At 38.0% G+C, this 22,221-nt stretch overlaps 1 protein-coding gene across 2 annotated transcripts in view; it reads right to left on the bottom strand.

Annotated features, from left to right (window-relative positions):
* Positions 1-8,043: 8,043 nt before the first annotated feature.
* Positions 8,044-22,221, bottom strand: part of LOC130879973 (solute carrier organic anion transporter family member 1A5-like) — a 90,105-nt gene continuing 75,927 nt past the window's right edge. For both annotated transcript variants that reach the window (XM_057778789.1, XM_057778794.1), the window contains exons 10-16: positions 21,617-21,781; positions 20,335-20,530; positions 18,919-19,084; positions 17,017-17,189; positions 13,706-13,770; positions 12,599-12,716; positions 8,044-9,411 (exon numbers count right to left, since the gene is read on the bottom strand). In XM_057778789.1, coding sequence (XP_057634772.1) covers positions 9,192-9,411; positions 12,599-12,716; positions 13,706-13,770; positions 17,017-17,189; positions 18,919-19,084; positions 20,335-20,530; positions 21,617-21,781 — 1,103 coding nt within the window. In that variant the 3' untranslated portion in view covers positions 8,044-9,191. The remainder of the gene's footprint in view (positions 9,412-12,598; positions 12,717-13,705; positions 13,771-17,016; positions 17,190-18,918; positions 19,085-20,334; positions 20,531-21,616; positions 21,782-22,221) is intronic.

The raw sequence follows: 22,221 nt of genomic DNA, 5'->3' as shown, positions 1-22,221 counted from the left end.
TCTCACTCATAAGTGGATTCTAGCCATAAATATAGAACATTGAGCCTATAATTCATGATCCTAGAGAAGATAAATAAAAAGGTGAACCCAAAGAAAAACATATGTTATCCTTCTGGATATTGGAAGTAGACAAGATTGCCAGGAAAAAATTGAAAACTTGGGCATGGGGTTGTGGTGGGGTAAAGGGGAGATGGGGAGAAAAAAATGAGAAGGGGAGAATGGGGAGAGCTTGAGGGAATGGGATGGTTGGGATGGAGGAAGGGTGGATATGGGAGCAGGGAAGTATATATCTTAATTTAAGGAGCCTTTTTAGGGTTGGCAAGAGACTTGACTCTAGACGTGTTCCCAGGTGTCCTTGGAGATGTCCCCAGCTCATCTAGGTCCTTGGGCAGCTGAGGAGAGGGAGCCTGAAATGGCTCTCTCCTATAGCCACACTGATGAATATCTTGCATATCACCATAGACCCTTCATCTGGTAATGAGTGATGCTAGAGACAGAGACCCACATTGGGGCACTGGACTGAGATCCCAAGGTCCAAATGAGGAGCAAAAGGAGGGAGAACATGAGCAAGGAAGTCAGGACCGGGAAGAGTTGGTCCACCCACTGAGAGGGTGGGGCTGATCTAATGGGAGCTCACCAAGGCCAGCTGGACTGGCACCGATGGAGCATGTGATCAAATTGGACTCTTTGAATGTGGTGGACAAGGAGGGCTAACTGAGAAGCCAAGGACAATGGCACTGGGTTTTGAGTCTACTGCATGTACTGGCTTTGTGGGAGCCTAGTCTATTTGAATGCTCACCTTCCTAGACCTGGATGGAGGGGGGAGGACCTTGGACTTTCCACAGGGCAGGGAACCCTGACTGCTCTTTGGATTGGAGAGGGAGAGGGAGGGGGAGGGGGGACGGAAATGGGAGGAGGGGAGGAGGTGGAAATTTTTTATTAAAAATAAATAAATAAATAATAGATGAGAAAAAAAGGATAGAGATCCCTGTTAAATACACTATAAAATTTCTTTGAAGGTTCTAATTTAAAACAGCATCGATCAGAACTGAAGGAGGTCACTTGATTTCAATGCTTTTTGCTTCACAGCAAACTTGAGAAGCGGTGCACATCTCCAAGCTGCTGGCTGCTCTCCTCATCCTCTCTGTGGCACTAAACCACGTGAAAGCTACAAGTGTCAGATGGTTGGTATTCTGAAAATCTCTACTTTATTTGAAAAGTGTGGGGAAATTAGAATTGAACACTGCTATGTGGCTAATTACCCTCACACTGTTCAGTTTCTAAGAAAATGCAGCCATGAGCAGTACTTGAAGCTTAATGTTTTCCTAATTCTGCATTCTTTAAAAACAAAGTCAGTGACTGATGATTGAACTTCTTAAAGATGGGCATGGATGATGACATTTGTCTGGAAACTCATTATAACCTACAGGGGCAAACCCAAAGTAAAACCTGGCAAAAGCCGGAAAAACTGACAGACAAACAGACATTCCTGATGTTTAAACACAGTACTGAAAGAAATGGAAGGAATTGAACAAAACAATAAATTTCATGTCAGCTGAAATTTTGGTGCATAATTTTAGGAGTGTGTTTACTGTTTGTTCTTCTTCAGAAGATACAGGAAATATCCAAACTTCTGCATCTCCTTCTGGAAATTGAAACTATAAAATCAGAGACAAATGAAAAATTTTAAGAAGTTAAACTTCAGGATTAGTTTAAAAGTCATTTGTTATTTAAAGGTCATTCCATGCCATGGCTATACAGAATTATAAGAAGCTATTCCACACAAGATGACTCTGAGTATCTGTGGATGTAAATTAGTAATACCTGAAATATTGCCAATGTATAGATTGTTCATGCATATTATCATGTGTTGCGGGAGGTCCTTCCGCTCCTCCAGCCAATAGCCGCTGAGATACCAGCCCATTGGGGCGTGGTCTCTTTCCCTTTAAAAAAGCAGCTACTTCCCTCCTCGCTTTTTTTACTTCCTGCACCTTCCCAGACAACAGCCCTCTGTGCAATTAGGAAGAAGTCTACTCGCCAGAACCGGAGCAGGAAGTAATATAAGCGAGGAGGGAAGTAGCCGCTTTTTTAAAGGGAAAGAGACCACGCCCCAATGGGCTGGTATCTCAGCGGCTATTGGCTGGAGGAGCGGAAGGACCTCCCGCAACAATCATGATTTCTGAGGAAGGCTTATTAAAAGCATCAAAGGTAAACAAAGAAAACTAAATAATAGTTTGAGGAAACCTAAAGTAAAGACAGCTAACAGAATAGTAACAATTCCAACCATCAGAGGAAAACCACTAAAAACTGTAATTCTCCATCTATTTAATAGATTCCTGAGACCAAACCCATGAATTTCATTTAAATTATGTAATGAAAATTTGTGCCTAAATCAGTTTTGCTCAATATATTCTCAGGAATATATTACCTATCTTGGGCAGCACAAAGAATTAAATTTACCTTTGAAAATTCATGTGATTTAATCTCTCATTGGAAGTGTCATCATCTCTTTTTATTCTCTGGAATATGTGTTCTTGGGTGAAGGTCTGTGTCAGTGTACAGATATTTCTACAACACCAGCTGTGATTAATAGCAGGAATCATCAGAAAGTGGCTTTTGTCATCTTAAGACTTAATGGTTTCACATGTTGTTCTCTGAAATAACTGTAATTTTCAATTGTAATTTTAATGGCTAAAAATAATTATAGAAACAATATGAAGTTTCTGAGAAGCAGAACAATTGAATCCTGACAGAATATTTAACAGAATTACCTAATATGTCTGCTAATATCTTGATTGTTTTTCTTCCAGTACATTCAGAGAGGTTTGCTTAGCACCTCAACTGAGTGTGTCTGTGAGTGCTCACATTTTATACAGTGAAATTTAAAATAGAATAATTCATAACATTACTGTCAGATTATTTTTGTGTTTTTTCATAATTACTTTTCTTGTGCAACTGTAAAATGTCTGCTAATGCATTTCTTGACATCAGTATCCTCATTGGTGATGGAGGATGTTTACAGAGATTTCTGTCCCACCTGATCCTACGGTCATTCAGTCCCAAAGAAACACACAAAGTCCTACATTAATTATAAACTGGTTGGCCTATTAGATCAGGCTTCCTTATTAACTAAATCTTATATCTTACATTAACCCATAATTCTTGTCTGTGTTATCCATGTGGCTTGGTACCTTTTATCAGTGAATCTTACTCATCTTGTATCTTCTGCATCTGGGTGATGACTGCAGACTAATCCTTTCCTCTTCCCAGAATTCTCCCATTCTCATCTCCTTGCCTCTACTTCCTGCCTGGTCTCCCCACCTATACAAACAGAAAGGGATAGAAAATGTCCCCCAAAATGATTGCATAATACTTTATTAACCTTGAATTTTCTTAACCCTAATGAGTAAGGAACAATGGCAGCATGGAGATATTTGATAATAGAAAAACTTCTGAATTAAATCAGCCAGTATATTTCAAGGATGTGTTGACTTCACAATGGAAACCAGGAGATGTGCTATGTTGAGGAAAGGGTTTTGTTCTTGTTTCCACAGGAGAAGAAAAACTATGGATACCCTCAAAATTAATAAAGATTCAATAGGAAAAGGAAAAATCTTTTGAGAAAGAAAAATGACAGCTCATCCCTAGAGTTGACAACCATACAGGTGGTAAGAAAACCTCATAAAGGTTGGGCAGGATTCTCTTCTGGCCTTTGCAGGAAAATATTCATCTCCAAAAAGACCTTGGACATCTAGATGCCTAAAGGGGAAAAGAGAGATACCCAGAAAGAATCAACAATCAAAGAGAAAACTGACTTATGATGTTGTATTATCTGCATGGTAAATTTGATTATTTGGACATGTATATATCTCTTCTTAAAAATAAGAGTTGGCTTTGGAGTTGGACAATGGCTATCCTTCTCTAAAGCCAAGTTTGTTTTTAAAAGAAGAAATCAGAACTTCTGTCTCATGTCAGGAGCCATCTGGTATAGGACAGAAAGAAGATAGGTTTTAAAAAATATTTTACTTTTCTCCATGCCCATTTTGTCTACATTGTATTTTTCATTGAATATATGTCTATATGAATAATGTTTAAGTTTTCAACAATTAACAGTAGATTTCCTGCAATAATCTTTGAAGCTTCCAGGAAGAAGATGGAGTTCCACAACAATGACTCCACCTGGTTGATATGATGTCATGCTGTTGATAGTGCTACTATAAGACCAGTTTTTGGATACCAACTGTGAAAATGATGCACCTTCTTACAATGTTCTGGCCAGAACTCCACATAAGAACTTCAAAAAAAAAAAATCTATCGACTATTCAGAGACCATTTTGCAATTATACAAAACAGCAACAGAGCAATCTTGAAATTTAACCATCATTTGGCATTTGGTGTGGGATAATTCTGTATTCTGTCAATTATGTTTTAAATAAACGCTGATTGGCCAGTAGCCAGGCAGGAAGTATAGGCAGGACAACCAGACAGGAAGTAGAGGCAGGGAAATGAGAACAGGAGAATTCAGGGAAGAGGAAAGCCCATTCCTCTGCATTCCTGTCCAACTACAGAACAAGCAAGATGTGACTATACTGCTGAAGAAGGTACTGAGCCATGTGGCTAACACAGATAAGAATAATGGGCAAATATGTTATAAGAGTTAATAAGAAGCCTGAGTTAATGGGTCAATCAGTTTATGATTAATGTAGGCCTCTGTGTGATTTCTTTGGGACTTTATAACTGTGGGAACCAGGCAGCACAAGGACCGGGTGGGACAGAAAACCCCAACAACAATCATTTTACTTTTATAGGTTCCCATAGAAAAAACATCACCCCCATGACAGCAAGAAGCAATTCTAGAAGACAATGTCCTCTCTCTCAACAAAGTTTGTCCGCATGGTTAGGGACACCATTTGGTGTTCTTTTTTACTCACAAAGAGTTGGGGGTTGGGGTAGAAATTATGTAAGCCTAGATATCAAAAAAAAAGGAAAAACTGAATGGGATAATAGGTAGATTAGTGTGAATTTATTCACACTAATAATAATAATAGTGAGTAATAGAGTGAATACTTATGAGCTATTATTTATGGACAATTTACATTGGTATAGCTTCTTATATATTGATACAAGTTCAAATTATAATTGTTATTTCTATTTACAATATTTGTATACCTATTCAAAGTTATTTTGTCATATTGTATGCATGCATGTTTCTGCCTCTATTTAAAATATTTTGTATATTGATACAATTTTAGGATATATTTGTCATATTGAATTATAATTTATACCTCTGGTTAAGATATTTACACATTGTTTACATTTTGAGGTCATTGTCCTCCTTTAGTGCACAGTTATTTAAAGATTGTTTAATATTCTGATATGAAGTCTTAATCTTTAAGTTACATGCATCTTGAAAAAAAGTGCTTTTCCAAATGCTAGTGATAAATGATACATTTCCACTCAAACTAACTTTTCTAGGAATCAAACTGCTGTGTCTTCACAATGGCATATTTTCAGCCACCCAACTTTTGCAATCATTTAGATAAAAAAAATCAATAAATGATGGACTCAGTTCTTTCCTCTTCTGTAAAGGGCTTTTTTATTATTAATCTTTCTTTTATCCATACATTGCTCTTGAAGAAAGATTATTTTAACCATATTTTATGTGTATAAGATAAAATGAAAACTCATAAAAGAAATCAAATTGAAAGGCAAATGCCTAGGCCTTTGTTCTTCCTTCAGACCCTCACACTGGCCCAAAAACGATCACTTGTGAGCTTGCAAACAACTCTTTGCTCCCTTTGGCAGTGAGTTCAACCATGCTAACAAACACATATCACAAAATATTAACATATCAAGTTCAATTTCACACCATGGCATACATGACACAGTGATTGACTCCCCCTTCCTTTTCCATTACTTCTTCCAGATTCTGTGTTGTTTAATGTTAAAATTTTAACTTTTTAATGTTGAAATTTTTATTATAATGAAATTACAGCTAAATCAGTGAGAAATTATTATACATTCTATTAGGTTTAGATACATAAGAATGCTAAACGGGAAGCTTATTCACCTGCAGGTTTCCCTGCCTCTTCCCTTACTCCTCTTCTGCACATCTGTCTGCTGTACCCTGATCACACCCTGATGAGAATAAAGCTCAGAATAATAACCTATCTACCTAGGTCTCATAGACACCATTAGGAAATCCCCAAGGATTCCACTGCCTATGTTTTCTGGATTGCTTTCCCCACTAAGTGTCTAGGACGAACCTGTGCTATTAGAGGGAAAGACTACATTCTTCGTAAAGGGTGAGTCCCAGATTTTTAGAGGAAAAGATTATATCCTTTGTAAAGGATGAATCCCAAGCACTGAGTATAAGCATGTGAGCAGAAGTGCCAGGAAGATCAGAGTCATCAGAAGCCAGAGAGCTGGGATCATAGATGGTTGAGGATCGTGAGAACCAAACTCAGATCCTGTGCAAGAGCAGTACATGCTCTTGACTGCTGAGCCATCTCATCCATGCCCCTGATCCTTCCCTTTTATAGGACACAGTCACTAATTCAGGAAATCATAGCATGAAGATAAGTGCAGAAAGCACTTCAGTTAAGTTACCTACCTTCTCTTTGCTGTTGTTTGGGTTTGGACAATTCCCTCAACGGCCCATGTGATAAAATCTTCAGGAAGGAGTTGTTGAAAGGTAGTCAAAGCATTAAGACATGGCAACTAGATACTAGGTCACTGGACCCTTCTCTCTCTCTCTCTCTCTATCTCTCTCTCTCTCTCTCTCCTCTCTTCTCTCTCCTCTCTCCTCTCTCTCTCTGTTCTTCCTCTCTCTCCCTCTTCTCCTCTCTCCTCTCCCTCCCCTCTCTCTCTTTCTCTCTCTTCTCTCTTCTTTCTCCTCTCTCTGTTCTCTCTGTGTGTTCTCTCCTCTCTCTCTCTCTCTCTCTCTCTCTCTCTCTCTCTCTCTCTCTCTCTTTCTCTGTGTGTGTGTGTGTATATATGTGTGTGTGTGATTCACAGTCAATGTGAAGTCAGCAACTTCCTTCCTATGAGTTTCATCCCAATGCATTGCATAGACCCAGGCCCAAAGCAGCAGGGCTGAGTGATCATGACCTGACACCTCTGGAGCAAAACAAGCCCTTCTTTCATGGAAGTGGATTGGCCTCGGTTCAAGTAACAAAAAGTTGTCAGCGTAACTCTCCCATGAACATTCTTGCTACCCAAAAGAGCTTTTGAGGTTGTACCTGCCTTCAATCTGCTCTAGATGGTAGACTCTCAATTTATTTTACATAAACATTGTGTATTGTATATTGACCCCATCACTCCTTACCTTTCCTTTCTTCAACATCCCCATCTTTAGGTATTTATACCATTTTTATATTACTGACATTCTTTACCAAAGGAAGAAAAATGAAGAAGAGAAACAAGTAGTCATGCCCATGCTACTGTCTTGAGCCACAGCTATAAAACAACAGACAGACAGACTTGCTGTTTCTTAAAATCTCTTTGTTCCATGCTACTGTCTTGAGTCACAGCTCTAAAACAACAGACAGACTTGTCCCTTAAAATCTCTTCATTCTTTATCAGGCACCCAATAAACTTTTTTTCTGTATCAGTTACTTTTCACTGCTGTGATTAAACACCACAAAGCAACCGAAAGAAAAAAGAGGTTATTTTTTTCTTATAATTCCAGAGAGACAGGAGTTCCTCAAGGCAAAGAGGCATGACAGCAAGCACCAGGCATGGTGACTGGGGCAGGAAGCTGAGGTGTCACATCCTCAATCTAAGCACTAAGCAGAGAGTAAGGGAGGCTTTAACTCTCAATACCCAGCCCAGTGATTCACTTCCTCCATCAAGGATGAACCCCTACTCCGCTCCAAGTAGAGCTATCAACTGCAAACCAAATGCACAAATGCCCGAGTCTACAAGGGACAGTTCTCAATCAAACCACCACAATTTTACTTTGGTTTGAAAGTGTACCTTGAATTTTATTAATTCCCAGATATATAGCAATAGTCACACTTAAAATCTTTCTATGTGCTTTTATTTATTTGTTTGCCGGTAGGGAAGTACAGGAGACGAGGGCATAGGACAGCTTGCAAGAGATGGTTCTCTCTCTTGGTCCCAGAGATCAAAACCACCTTGTCAGACTTTGAGGCAAACATCACTTTCCACTGAGCCACCCAGCTGGCTCTACTTTGAAAGTTTTATTTTAAGGTAATTTTGAATATTAATTCCTATGTGCTCCGAGGACACATGAGTAAAATGAACATTGGGCCAAAGAATATTTGAAGTATTTGAATATTTGAAAGTAATCTTTTGATAACATCTGACACAGCATCCAGCCTTGCTTTTTACTTTATTTTATATTTTAGTGTATTATCAGTAGTTTACCTTGTTGTTGAACACAGGGTCTCCCACATTCTAGGCAAGCATTGTGCCAAAGCCATACAGTCTCAAAAGATTGGCTTTCTCAAATATTTGCTTTTAAGAAAGAGTTTCATTACCATATTTTAATTGCTAGGGAGAATTCTGGGCATCTTTGCTACACGATTTTAAATAACGTGATTAAATATTTCAGTGCTCTAAACAAAATGATCAAATGTGTGATATGAGTAATGAAATAATGGGGTGAAAACAACAGATGACACATTAATGAGAAGTCTAATTTTGGAAGCATCATTTCTAGAATACAAAAAAGAGACCTTATAACTCTAAATAGATAAAAAGGTATTCATACGTCTTGCACATAGAAAAGATACATTTGAACAAATTATTTCAATGTAACACAACCAATATATAAATTTTCAATTCTAAATATCTCCAACATTGCAGCATAAATTCAATAAAATTGAATAGTGTCTCAGGAATGGGCAAGTTTTAATGCTATTTGCGTATATGTGAGAAACACACACTTGCTTTGATTGAGTTAAAAGAGAAAATGCTGTTTGAAAATGAAGGAAGCTTTAAAATTCAGTGTGGGGTCACCATAGTCTTCCCTGGGAAAATCTTAAGTACTACCCCAATGTTATGAAGATGCTATCAGTAAATATTTTCATCATGAGCAAAATAATTTTTGAGGTTCTTCAGGATAAGTTGAGTCCCTATAGTACACCTCTCATGAAGTACTATAGGTTCAAAAGAAGCAGATGCACACTCTGTCCATGGAATTGGGCAGGTCATTGGAAACCTTATTACAGCTTTGTTTTCAGTTCTTTGTCATTCTCAACCTCAGGACTTCCGTGCACATCCTTGTGCTCGCCTTTCTTTTCTGTGAGCTTCATCTCTGGATGTTCAGTCTCTGCAAAGTCAATTTCCCCAGGAAGTTGGACCTTCCTCATAAGTATTAGGATGAAGATTCCTGGGATAAAACTTGATCCTCTTAGAGCTGCTGGCAACCCAAGGTAAATGCGCCTGTTGAAAACAACTGATCTGTATTAAATCTTAACATACTCAGTGAAAGTTAATTCTGTATATTTTCACAGATCATTTATTCTTCAAAAAATCAGGTGATTATTTTGTCCATGTAATTTATATACTCTAGTTCACTGAGCTGTTAATTCTTTCTGTTAAAAATGTCAAAAACTTCCAACATAAAAGTTTGAATGTATTTTTTCAGTTTGGTGATGGCTAGTTTCCATTGTCAACATGACTGAACTTAGGATCATTATAGAAATACTACTCTGGGTGTGTGTGCTATGAGAATCTTTTCAGTAGGCTTAGCTGAGGATGAAGTCCCTAACACAGCATGCAATATGACCAGCCTCCTTATACTCTGCCACTAATCTCCTCTTCCCTTACCTCACACTGGGCCATTATTCTGCCATTGTCATCTAGACTCTTAAATACTGAGCCAAAAAAAGCCCTATATCGGGTTAAGGGTACTATTCTTTTCTATTTTGTTTACTCCAGTTTTAATTACACATGTAAGAAACAACACAAAGTCACTCACTTTTCAAGGTTTTCTTCCCACTCCGCATTTATCTGCTGTGCTACACTGAAAGATTTTTGTGATGTTAAAATCCTTCTATATCTAAACTAAGTCATATTACTCATTTTATATATCAGTTGATTCAATTTGTTAATTTCCATGCATAATTTTGCTTGTGTAATCAATTTATTTTATAACTCTTTACTACTTTTAACTGTCTAGGTCTCTGTATGTATCCTTTAGTCCTGGATACCTGGGAGTTGGAGTAACAGAAAGTTGTAGTCTTCCCATTGTGGGTTATGAGAACTGAACACATGTCCTCTGCAAGAGCAAGCAATATATACTCTTAACCCCTGAGCCATCTCTTTAGAGCTAAATTCTTTTCATTTAATTGACTTGTCCAATTAATTCATGAGGACTGTAGAAGCTTCCTGAAATGAATTGGGTAGTTTTACCTTTTAATTTTTTTGAGAATACTTTCATACTGTTAGAAGAATTTCTTCTTTATAAATTTGATAAAATATTCCTTAAGATTTCTGGACTTAATGTGTTTGGGAAATAGGTATTTTGACATATGTACATTTTTAAATAATTGTGAAAAATCCCTTCATGTTCTCAACATACTTATAGGAAAATCTGGTGTGATGGCTAGGCTGTCAACTTCATACAATCTAGAATCTTGTGGGAAGGAAGATTTTCTGAAGGCCTGAGTGGATTATGTTAGCCTGTGAACATTTCTGTGGGAGATATTTTGGTTACATTAATTGAGGTGAGAAGACCTACCACACAGTGAGTGGCACCATTTCTTAGGCAGGAAATCCTGAACTAAATACATATAGAGAAAATTATCTCGGCTACTTCTACAGTGGTAAAGTACAAATATATATGTGGAGAGAGATGCTTAAGACTTCAGATACAACAGTCTAGAAGTACAATTGAAATTTTTCTAGATGTATACTAGAATAACAAATATCCTAGTTTATGTTTCTGCCACTGTTATAAAAGACCCTGACAAAATCAATTTGAAGAAAAAGGGGTGAATTTGCTCAAGTTCTGGGTTAAAGTCCAGCATTGTGGGTATGTCAAGACAACTGGAACTTTAACGCACACAGATACACAGACAGAAGTAGTTGACTTCTTCCATGCTGGTACTATAGGCATACCAGTCTGTGAATGGGAGAGCAGCCATCCCCAGCCACACGCACATGAGAAAAGGGCAATGGCCAGCACTTTTCTTTCCTAGAAATTTTCAGTATCCTCCTCACCCCCTCACCCAGAATCAGAGCAAAACTAAGTCCTACCTAGAGAAAGCCTAAATTCCTTTTGACTAATGAGTTTTTAGGATCAAGGAAGAGAACAGGGAAGTACATAGCAAACAAAGTTTCTCTGTGGACTTTTTTTGGACCTTTTGCCCTAGAAGGTCAAAAAGGTAACAGCTAAAGTCTGTTTCAAGATCAGCCTAGCAAGACCTCCGGGCATGGAACAGCAGTAAACCCACAGTTACTCCACGATACTGTCAGCAACTGGTGCCTGTGTAGCACTGTGAGTGGTGGGAACCATGCAGGAACTGCTTTTAGTCTACACAGCAGCATGAAAGCACATAACTGGATGCACCCAAATCTCAGAGGCCAGGCTCCCCAGTCTGCTGGTTCTTGAGGGTAATGGTCTCAGTTATTTCTATGTGTGGTAACTTTTTCCCCATCTGTGACACTCTCAGCTGACTTGTACCACAATCCCTCTGTTGAGCCACGTTTTGTTCATGAGGCAGACAACCACTATGTGCAAAGAAGCATCTATGGGTTCTCAGCGATGAGACCATCAGTCAAATTCAAGTAGCAGATGCCTTCTCAAGCTAGTCCCTAGCTACAGTACCCGACATGTTCTACTAAACTGCAAGGCAGTACCTAGGTTTGGGGTTCTTAGTATATCAGGGTGCAAGCATGAGAGGGTTGTGAACTTTCCAGAAGCTTTAATGCCAGGATCCTTGCTGCTTGAATGTACTGGGACTGTCATACTGACCCCTGCAGAAAGGAAGAGTCTTTCTGTCCTTAGGCATGGAGGAGTAGGAACTGAGAACTTTCTTTCCCGCCAACAACATCAATGTCGTTGGTCTCTGGATCCTGCTGTCTGTTTATCTCCAGTGTTCTGCCATGCTGGCTCAGCTCAAGATGTAGCTCTCCTCCTACTTCTCCATCTGCTTCCTCTACGCAGACACTCTGCTCCCTTTCTGAGGTGTCTTCAAGGGTTAGGTTAGGAAGCTCACTCACACTTACATACATCAAGTACTTTAAGAAAAAAGGGAAAATATTAAAATACACAAATAAGGAGGTTATACCCTCCATGTGCATTCTGAACATGAAACCTAATGTAACCTTGTCACTCAACAAAATGTTAGTTATAAATGGGGACATTTTATGTAATACAAAAGTAGGTCTCAAAAATTACCTTTACCTTTGCATCTGGAGCAATGGCTCAGCAGTTAAAAGTACTGATTATTCTTCCAGAGGACCCATATTCAATTCCCAGAACTCACATGCCAGCTTAAAACCTGCCTGTAACTCTCCCTCCAGGGAATCTGACCCCATCACACAGACCACAGACATATGTGTATGCAAAACATCAATGAACATAAAGTAGAATTAAACAAATCATTTTAAAAATTATCTTTACCTGAAGTTATTTATATCATACATCCTGCAGGCCCCTGGCTCACCACATTTCAGAGTTCCCCAGTGTAAACAGGTTCTGTCTATCAAGGCACCAAAGTAAATAGGTGCTGGAATGCCCGCTTCAATGAGGAAAGAAAGAAAAACAGCTTATTGAAAAGAAGACAGAAAGGGGAAAGGATGCGATGTGTTATTTTATTTGGAAGTAGTTCAATTTTTCTCTTAAAAATACAACAAATTATGAATCAAACATTCTACACTTCTAGAATTTATAAATTAGTGTAAAGTTTCTAGATCACAACAAATGAAAACCATTGAGTTAATAACCAACAGCATCATGTATTTTCTGAAATGTCTTGTGCTGGCTTTCTATACATCTAACTAACAGAAACATTTTGCTTCTCACTTTATTATTGACTCTACTAAAGATGAAAGATGTAATTAAAATATATCATCTCTATAATTACCTCATTCTCAGACTAAATACAAGTTGCCATACCTTAACACAAGGGCTTGTGAACTGAATTTCACGGTGACATGGGTATAGTATGTGTATGTTAAAGATGCCACTAGGTCGGGATTTTTCAGATGTAGACTGTAGGAATATTGAAGATCCAGAGACAAACTATCTTTTTCTCTTTTATTTATCTTTCATTGCCCCATCCCTGTGTCTGACTATATATCCACATATCTATTACATGAAGCCTTTGGGGATGTATTGAGTTAACAGGTTATTATCCTCTCCACTCACCCAAACACTAAGGATGCCATCAGATAGCATCTGAGCCTACAGCAGATAATTCCCTGCTTTGCTGTCACCAATCTACTTCACGTTCCCACAGATATATTTGAGAAACTCCTTTTCATGACTTCCTTTGTTCTCCAGCCACAAACATCATGAAACCATATCCATGTTGGAACCACCCTGAATCTGTGTTCTCATTATGGTGACTCATGTCTGATTCCAGAATAAACCCTGTTATTCCTTCTAAGGTAAGGGTTGAGTTTTAGGCTGAGAAGATAGTTCCTATCTTTTTATTCAGAGAAAATAATTAGTTTATTGAATACTTAGCATGGTATTGCTCTAATGTGTTGAGGAAATTGTTCATACCAAATATTCTTGTACAAAATGCATGTAATCCAATTCCAAGTGACTTCTCTTCAGACTTGATACACCTGAAGAATACATACACATATATAAAAGTACATCATGCAAACCCTAGGGTCCTAGCATCCTCCCAATGACAGTCATAGTTCATGATCCTAATGGTTAAGCTTTGCATCCTGAAGAGAAGACAATGCTGCTCTATTGTTAAGCACCCATAGTGGAAGAAGAGAGTAATTTCTGAAAGTTGTCCAGTGACATCCATATATCTAAAGTATGGCAGAGCCCTTTAATGGTTAGACATTGACTGTTAACCAAGATGAATAGTCTTCTGTTTGCCATGGACAGCCCCATAGTATCCCCAGCATAATGGACCCAAAACTTTGAAACCAAAAAGCAAATAAGTCTTTCTTCTCTTAAGTTGCTTGCCAGGCATTTTGTCATTTTGATACAAAATCTAACATGTGTTATATAAAAACTCAAGTTATCATAAAAATGATCCCATAGATAAACAGAGGAAAACTCCATCATTCAAGCTATGACATTAAGAAAATGCCTTTGTTACGCGGAGTTAACAACTTTAGATGTTTGTCTTACCTGTACTGCCTATAGAAATAGACATAAGGTGGTTTTGGGAATTACATAAAAGGGGAGGTTTATAAAACAGTCAGGATAAGGTCTAAAAATATTCTTATGAATTAGGAATGTGGACGTCCCTTTAAAATGAGGTCTTTTCCTACCAAATACATCTTTCAGTAAGAAGAGCATAATAAATACAATGTTGGTATTTCATTTCATGAGGGATTCCATGAGAAGTTCAAGAAAACACAACAGACTAGAAGAGTGATTATAGTGTGCAAACAGTAGGACTGTATTACCAATCATTGACACTGCAACCATCACAATCAGCAAGAAAGAGCAAAGAAATATGAGAAAAATTAATTAGAATAGACCTTAACCCCATTATATCAAGAAATCGCACATTATATCAAGAAATACAAGATGGTTCAGTGGGTAAAGTTGATTGCTACGAAGCTTAACAAACTGAGTTCACTACCTGAAAACCATATAGTGGAAAGAGAACCAACCCTGCAAAAATGTCTTCTCATTTCAATATGCATGCCATGGCATGCAAACACACACACATACACACATACACTGAAAGCTTTTAGAAATCACACATTAAAACATCAATGAGCAAAAATTAAGTAAAACTTTAAAAAAACTCAATGAGCCACATCTTTTATACCCAGTTAAAGAGTCAATGTCAAAAGGTAAGATAATTGAGAAAGTGAAGAACATGTAAGTAGGGCATGGAAGTAGGAACAGACATGCAGTAAACACACTATCGTGTCTTGAAAGTGTTTGGAGATTTTAACAGTAGAGTATAAAGGCTCACATGCCCTTCACCTATGACCATCTTCCTCTACAAGGAAAACTCTGTTGATATAAGGATATCAACTGAGCGTGCTGCTTTGGAACAGAGGCACCTGGAGTAGTGAAGAAGAAAGAAGACGCCATGTAGTCACATCAGCTGAATCAGCCTGGCATATGATAGAATGATAGACGTTACAGCCAATTCTCCCTCACTTGTAAGAATAACAAGCAAGACTTGGTGCCTTTTTCTGTCCATGAACCTATCAACAAGGCATATACCACATCCTCATTCATGTGGACATGATAATATAACATCTTACCATGGAAAACAAAGATAGAAGGATGAATATCTAGCTTGTTCCAGAAAGTGTCTATGAAGGGTAGAAGCAGGGGAAAGGAAGAACCAAGGGAAGGGAATGGGAAAAATAGGAAGAGGAGAGAAGAGAAGGGGAGGGGAGGGGAGCGATAGAGGAAGGAAGACGAACGGAGAGGAGAGGAGAGGAGAGGAGAGGAGAGGAGAGGAGAGGAGAGGAGAGGAGAGGAGAGGAGAGGAGAGGAGAGGAGAGGAGAAGAGTGTAAGAGGAGGTATGGGAAAAGGGATTTGGAAAAAGAGGAGAGGGGGAGGGGTAGAATGGAAATGTGGACAAGGCAACCAAAAAGCATAGGAAAAGAAAGGGAGGAGTGAGAATCTTGGACCAGACTATGGATGAAATATTATGAATCATCAAATATTATATAACATTGTGGTTAACTCAACTTTGTTTCTGAATTCCAATGACACAAGGAAAGGAAGGATTGAACTGTTTTCCCATTGTTAGTGAGTATGAACTTTGCTAGACTGGAAATCATTCATGCTAACAATAAAAATACCTTGAAACTTGGCTTTGGAACTTTAATACTTTATGTTAGAAAGTTGAGTATCTGTGACTGCTTTCATGTGCCTCCTCGTTTATCTTCTACTGCTTTCATGTGCCTCCTGGTTAGTGTCTGTTACTACACTCATGTGCCTCCTGGTTAGACAATATCTATTCCTGCATTCATGTGCCTCCTGGTTAGACAATATCTATTCCTGCATTCATGTACCTCCTGGTTAGATAATGTCTACTACTGCATTCATATTTCTTGTTTATAAAGACAGGTAAAACCTAAGATGTCAAAAGATCCGGGTCACTTTTGCACAGAGTTGCACACTCAATCAGGCAGTTAGTTGAGCCATAGGAAATGGGTTTTAGACAACTCCCCTCTCCCTGCCAATACAAGGTATCCATTCATTTTGGGTTAAGACATAAGGGTGTAAAATAGAAAAGGGCAGAAAGGAAAATTCCAGAAAACTTTAAATTGTTGTTAAATTTAGCAATGCTCAGTGTAAGAGTCTTGATAAATGTATCTAAGAGCATTGAGGTTCTAGGAACCATGACTCTAAGAACCTTTCTTGGGAAAAATATTTTAATAGATGACCAAAAATCTAAATAGCATTGGTGGGGTGCTCAGTGTGTAAAGATGCTTGCCACAAAGGAAAGATGACCTGAGTTCAATACCCAGCAGAATTCAGGAACATATGAAAAAAAAACCTAAAAATAAGAAATCCCAGTTCAGTGGCACGCAACTGTAATTCTAATATTCCCGTAGTGAAATAGGAGAAAATAGAATTGCTTGGAACCTTGAAGGCCATGTATGCTGGAATACTCAGCCAGCACAGCAGCAGAAATATTAGAGACCCTGCCTTAAAAACAAGATGAATGGAGAGAACTGATTCCCAAACATTGTCTTCTGATCTCCCTCTGATCTTATTGGCTCCCAGGAGCCCATATCCCCCACATACACGTACAGAGAGAGAGAGAGAGAGAGAGAGAGAGAGAGAGAGAGAGAGAGATCATAAACTTGCATATGCACATACTACTAAGAAAAATAGAACACTAAATGAAAGAGTTACTTATTACCTCAGAAGAACCATATACCCAGGTATGGCTGATAGTGAATAGATGAAACAGCCGAATACTGACACGATTAAGAAGTACTGTAGCTTGATAGTACAGTCAGGGCTTTTGTTACACAGTCCAAGGACAGCAGATGCGTTTCCTGAAGACTGAATGCAGCTACAATTTTGAAACACCTGTCAAAAAAAAGTGTCCTATTTAAGAAAAAGAAATATTGGACATAGACCTTCAGTATTTTCGACAAGGCCAGTTAGAGCAAAATGGAGAGTGTTGGGGCCAAAGACAGAGCTCATAGGAAGAGCACTCATCTAGTTTGAATGAGGACCATAGTTTGAACACAAATACCATTGTGGTTTCTTCCCCCTTTATTCCTGTCCCTGTTGGAGGAAGGGCTGCTTGTTGGTTCCCAGCTGCTGGGATAGCTTAGATCCTCCACCCTCCCCAAAAGAAACTATTATTTAAATCACTGCTTGGCCCATTAGTTCTAGCTTCTTATTGGCTAACTCTTATATTAATTTAACCCATTTTTATGTGTATGGCCACGTGGCTGTGGCTTACCGGCTAAAGTTCCAACCAGTGTCTGTCTCTGGTTCCATGGCTTCTCTCTAGCTCAACCCTTTTTTCTCTCAACATTCAGCCTAACTTTCCCTGTCTAGCTAAGTTTTGTCCTGCTATAGGTCCAAAGCAGTTTCTTTATTCATAAATGGTAATCACAGCATGCATAAGAGACTCCCACATCACATCTTTTTTTAGTATCTTGGAATTCTATTATAAAATATTAAAAGGTGGATTTTAAAAGTTGGTATTTTTTCTAAATTTTTGGAGTAATTAGCACATTTATTTTATTTTTATATTTATTTTCATGTTTGTTTGGGTTTTTGTGGATATAAATATATATGTGTGTGTATGTGTGTTCATGTGTGTGTCTATGTGTGAACAAGTATGTGCCATGACATACATGCAGAAGTCAAAAGATAAATTACGGGACTAAGTTTTCTCCTACCATGCAGGATGTAGTTCTGATAATAAGGTTTGGTGGCAAATGCCGCATGTGAAAGATGCATGTGTAGAGGAAGTGCCCCACACACTGGTGCTCTGCAGGAGGGAGCAGGTTACTCCCTGGGGCTCACTTGCCAGGCAGCCTAAAAGAATCAGCAAATTCCAGGCCAGCAAGATTCTGTCTCAAAAGGCCAAAGTGGGTGGGACCTGAGAGTCCACAGTAGAGGTTGTCTTCTGACCTCCATATGCACATGCACCTGCATACACACACACACACACACACGACTGCAATCAATCAATCAATCAATAAATAAATAAATAAATAAATAAATAAATAAATAAATGAAAGAAGCTCATGATATGGAAAGATAAGTTTTCTGCCTGCCTCAACTACCTAGCTAGTTTGAGACTGACCTGGACTTCATGAGACCCTATAACAAAAGGGTATATTCTCTCCAGAGTATTTTAAAGTTTTAATTTTATATTTATATGTATGCTTCTTTATCTATGTGTATTAAAGTAGGTGCATATGATACCTGAGGATGGGAAAAGAGAGTGTCAGATTGCCAGGAGCTGGAGTTGTGATCTGCCTGCCATGGGAACCAAACAGGTCCACTGAAGGAGTAGCAAGTGTTTTTAACAGCTAAGCTATCTCTACAGTCATTTAAATAATGGTCTCAATTGTCTTTAAATTACAAAAAAAAATTCTCAGACTCTGTCAAGGTTTTACATAATATCTAGGAATCATAAGGTCAGATATAAATATATGAAGAAAATTTAGTTGTTCATAAAAAATATATTAAGCTAATTTAAGCATAGGCTAAATTTTGCTCAGATGTAGGATTAAATAGCATATGTTAATATACCACACAAAACATCAGCCCAGAACACTGAAAGAGTGCTTACCATGTTGATTCCTGTTCCAACAGACTTTTCACAGCCTGCAAGGCAGGCTGACATGTACGATAGACCATTGTCTCCACACACTGGATCCCATGTTTTATTTAAGCAGCTACACCTTGTGTTGCAGTCAACAAGCACCTTATGATCCTCATATAAAGGCTGCTGAATTCTGAAATGATGTAAAACAATGTTAGGGATACTGAAAAGTTACCCAAACACTTTATATTCTTCTCTTCTCTCTTCATCTCAGCAAGTACACACACACACACACACACACACACACAGAGAGAGAGAGAGAGAGAGAGAGAGAGAGAGAGAGAGAGAAACATTTCATCTCCTCAGACTAAAGAGAAATCAATCACCCGAATATCAATCTGTGATCTCTGTACTGTTTTTGTCACACAAGTTATCTGCTCCAGTGGTCACATGACTGGCTCTCAGTTACTTCAGAAACTAACATGAAGTGCCTACCCTATAGGAAAGTACTATGCTGTTAGAGCTAAAAATGAAGATGTAATTTCTCACTGATCTGCATGATGGGAAGGAAATAATGAAAGAGGACTGACTGAACAAAATCTACAATATAAATATTTTGTTTACTCACAAAACAGAGTGGTTGGAGTAACCAGACTTGCTTCTCTGAGATATACAGTGTCCAGCACTTACACTGGGATTGAAAGAGGATAATGTGGAAATCTAGAGGCTGAATCTAAATCCTGTCACTCAAACACAGTGTAGAGTCAGCATGACTGGAGATGGAGTCAAGACAGACAATTCTACTTTGGTGTTGTTGAATGCATTTTCTGTAAACTCCCTAATTTCCTCTGAGTTTCAATTTCTACATGTACAAAGTGAAAAAGACAGTCCTGTCTTTAAAAAAAAGATTCAAAGAAGATGATATGATTACTAAGGATTTTATACTGCAAAATCTAAGACTACAGAATATACAAGATACAACTATACCAGTGGCATATATATGTATATTCATTAATTGACTTACTGTATATTAGACTCAATTGTGCTAAATTTGAGCCCATTGTAGAAACCTGTGAAGGCATGCTGCCCTGAAAAGTCAACTTTTAAAACTATCTGTTGATGGAAGTTTAAAATATATTGATAATTTATGCTACTAAGCTCTTGGTTATTTTTCTTTATTACACTTTAAAGCAGACTAGGATATCACCATGATGGCCATGCATATGCATATAGAATCATAAGCTTACTCACTGGTGGTCCCCAAACCTCTTTAACAGGCTTGCAACTTATGTGAACCGATATAGGAATTATGAGTGGAAGAAAAATACAAGAAATCCTAGACCACTGCTTGTTGTAATAAACTGATCTTGTCATACACAATCCTTGATGAAAATGGACTAGTCATTGTAAAAATATTGTGATCATCATTAGGAAGCTACATACCCTTCATAAGAGGTGGTTAAGCCGGCAACTGGGAAATTATCACAGGCCATCATGAAGTTAAAGAAAGATAGAAGGTACTCAGTCAGCGATAGACAGAATGCTATGTATGCAGCTTTTTTGACAGTAATCTTGAACTTCTTCATAATCAAGCCACCAATTAAATATCCGACACATATTGGAGGTAAGTTATAAAGACCTATAGACATGAGTAAAATAGTATTTTTAAAATACAGAATAAAAATAAACGTTATCAATCTGCCTAACACATCTTACTTAAGAAACCATTTAGCTATAATATTCAGTGATCCTAACCCCTACAGGCTCACATATTAAATAAAAGGAGATTTTCAAGTGTCCCATAATGTCACTTAAAAAGAGACTATTGCCATGTATTAAATCATTGCAGCAGATTATATATAAGTATCACACACATGTATATGATAATAGATATTTCATGTATTTCTTTCCACTCTGTCTTGGGAATTTGACTCAGCCCAGGGTTAACAGGTGACTGATAAGTCCCTGATTACCAAGTGCAGAGCATTTCATGCATTGTTGATGGTGCCCATTATTCTTCCTCTCTAATGTTCCTTTCCCAAATAAAAAAATCAAAGGAATAAAAGAAAAGAGAGGAGGAAATCCCAGGTAGGTTGCATTCATACAACGTCATCCCCAGACTTGGAAGAATTTAGAACATTGCAGCCGTGTACCATTACATTTAATTTTATCCATCTGAAGATAAGGACTGGGATTTGGATTTCCACAGAATTCTGGATACCATAAATCCATGATCAACAGTTATCAGGAGAAAAAACACTGGGAAAAATCCAAAGCTAGAAAGGATCCTTGGTTTAGGGGAGTGTGGCTGCACAGAATCCACCGACCACCAGGGGATCAAGTAGTAAAATTAGTAATAATGTGGAAAGCAAGAATTGAAGTCCAGAAGTAAAATCTGGGAGTAATAAACAGAATCTTGTGAGCTAATTTTGTATTCCTCTGAATTAACATATTGCCTCTTGAAAATTGAATGATATGAACACCCCCAAGGTTTCCATAACAATGATGATTTCCATTCTGATTGGAGAGAGAAGAGAGAGGATATTTCTGGCCTCTACCTTTCCCTATCCTTTCCTAATTTACCTGGAAACTAGAGAGAGGATATTTGCAAGAATAACCTAACAGATTTCAATTTTGCTGTAGCCTCCTAGTTGCATTATCTGACTGCGTATCATGTCTTTGTGGGAGGGAGAAGTGCTGCTGAAGAAATCATGAGACTTCATACCTATGAGAAAGACTATCTCTGCAGTTGATTTTCCATATTGCTGTTCCAGGTATTTAGGCATGAAGGTAAATGAATTGATAAATGCGTTGAACTGGAGCACACTTATAAGGATGAAAAGCATGTAAATTGGATTGCAGGAGAGGCTCTTCATGAATGGCAAGAAATCTGAAACAAGAGAATGTCAAGACCATCAAGATTACTTTGCTTTGAATGTTGTATCCAGTGCTCTCCTAAAATCTTCTCACAAATTCTGCACTGTATCACAAAGGCATTTGATAAATCTTTATCCCTTGGGTCTAAAGTTCTATATCAATTTTTAAGTTGCTTCTGGAAGTTAGTAACACAACTGGCTATACAAGAATCAGAAAACTATAAGGAAATGGAATCATATCTATGGCCACACTCTTTCATTTCCTTTTCTTTCTTTTCCCTCTATTAATACCCTACGTTCACTATTGAATGACAAGTCTGTTCTCTCGATTCTACAAGGGACTATCATTGATGACATTTGAGGTCAGACAATGATACTATCAATCTTTTGTGCAAGAACAGATAAGCTCAAAAACCCAGGAAGGCTCCTAATCATGTTCTGGCTTTTCCAACCT

This window comes from Chionomys nivalis, chromosome 1, assembly GCF_950005125.1.
Source record: "Chionomys nivalis chromosome 1, mChiNiv1.1, whole genome shotgun sequence".
NCBI classification, from domain to species: Eukaryota; Metazoa; Chordata; class Mammalia; order Rodentia; family Cricetidae; genus Chionomys; species Chionomys nivalis.
This window is presented reverse-complemented; position numbering and strand designations above follow the sequence as displayed.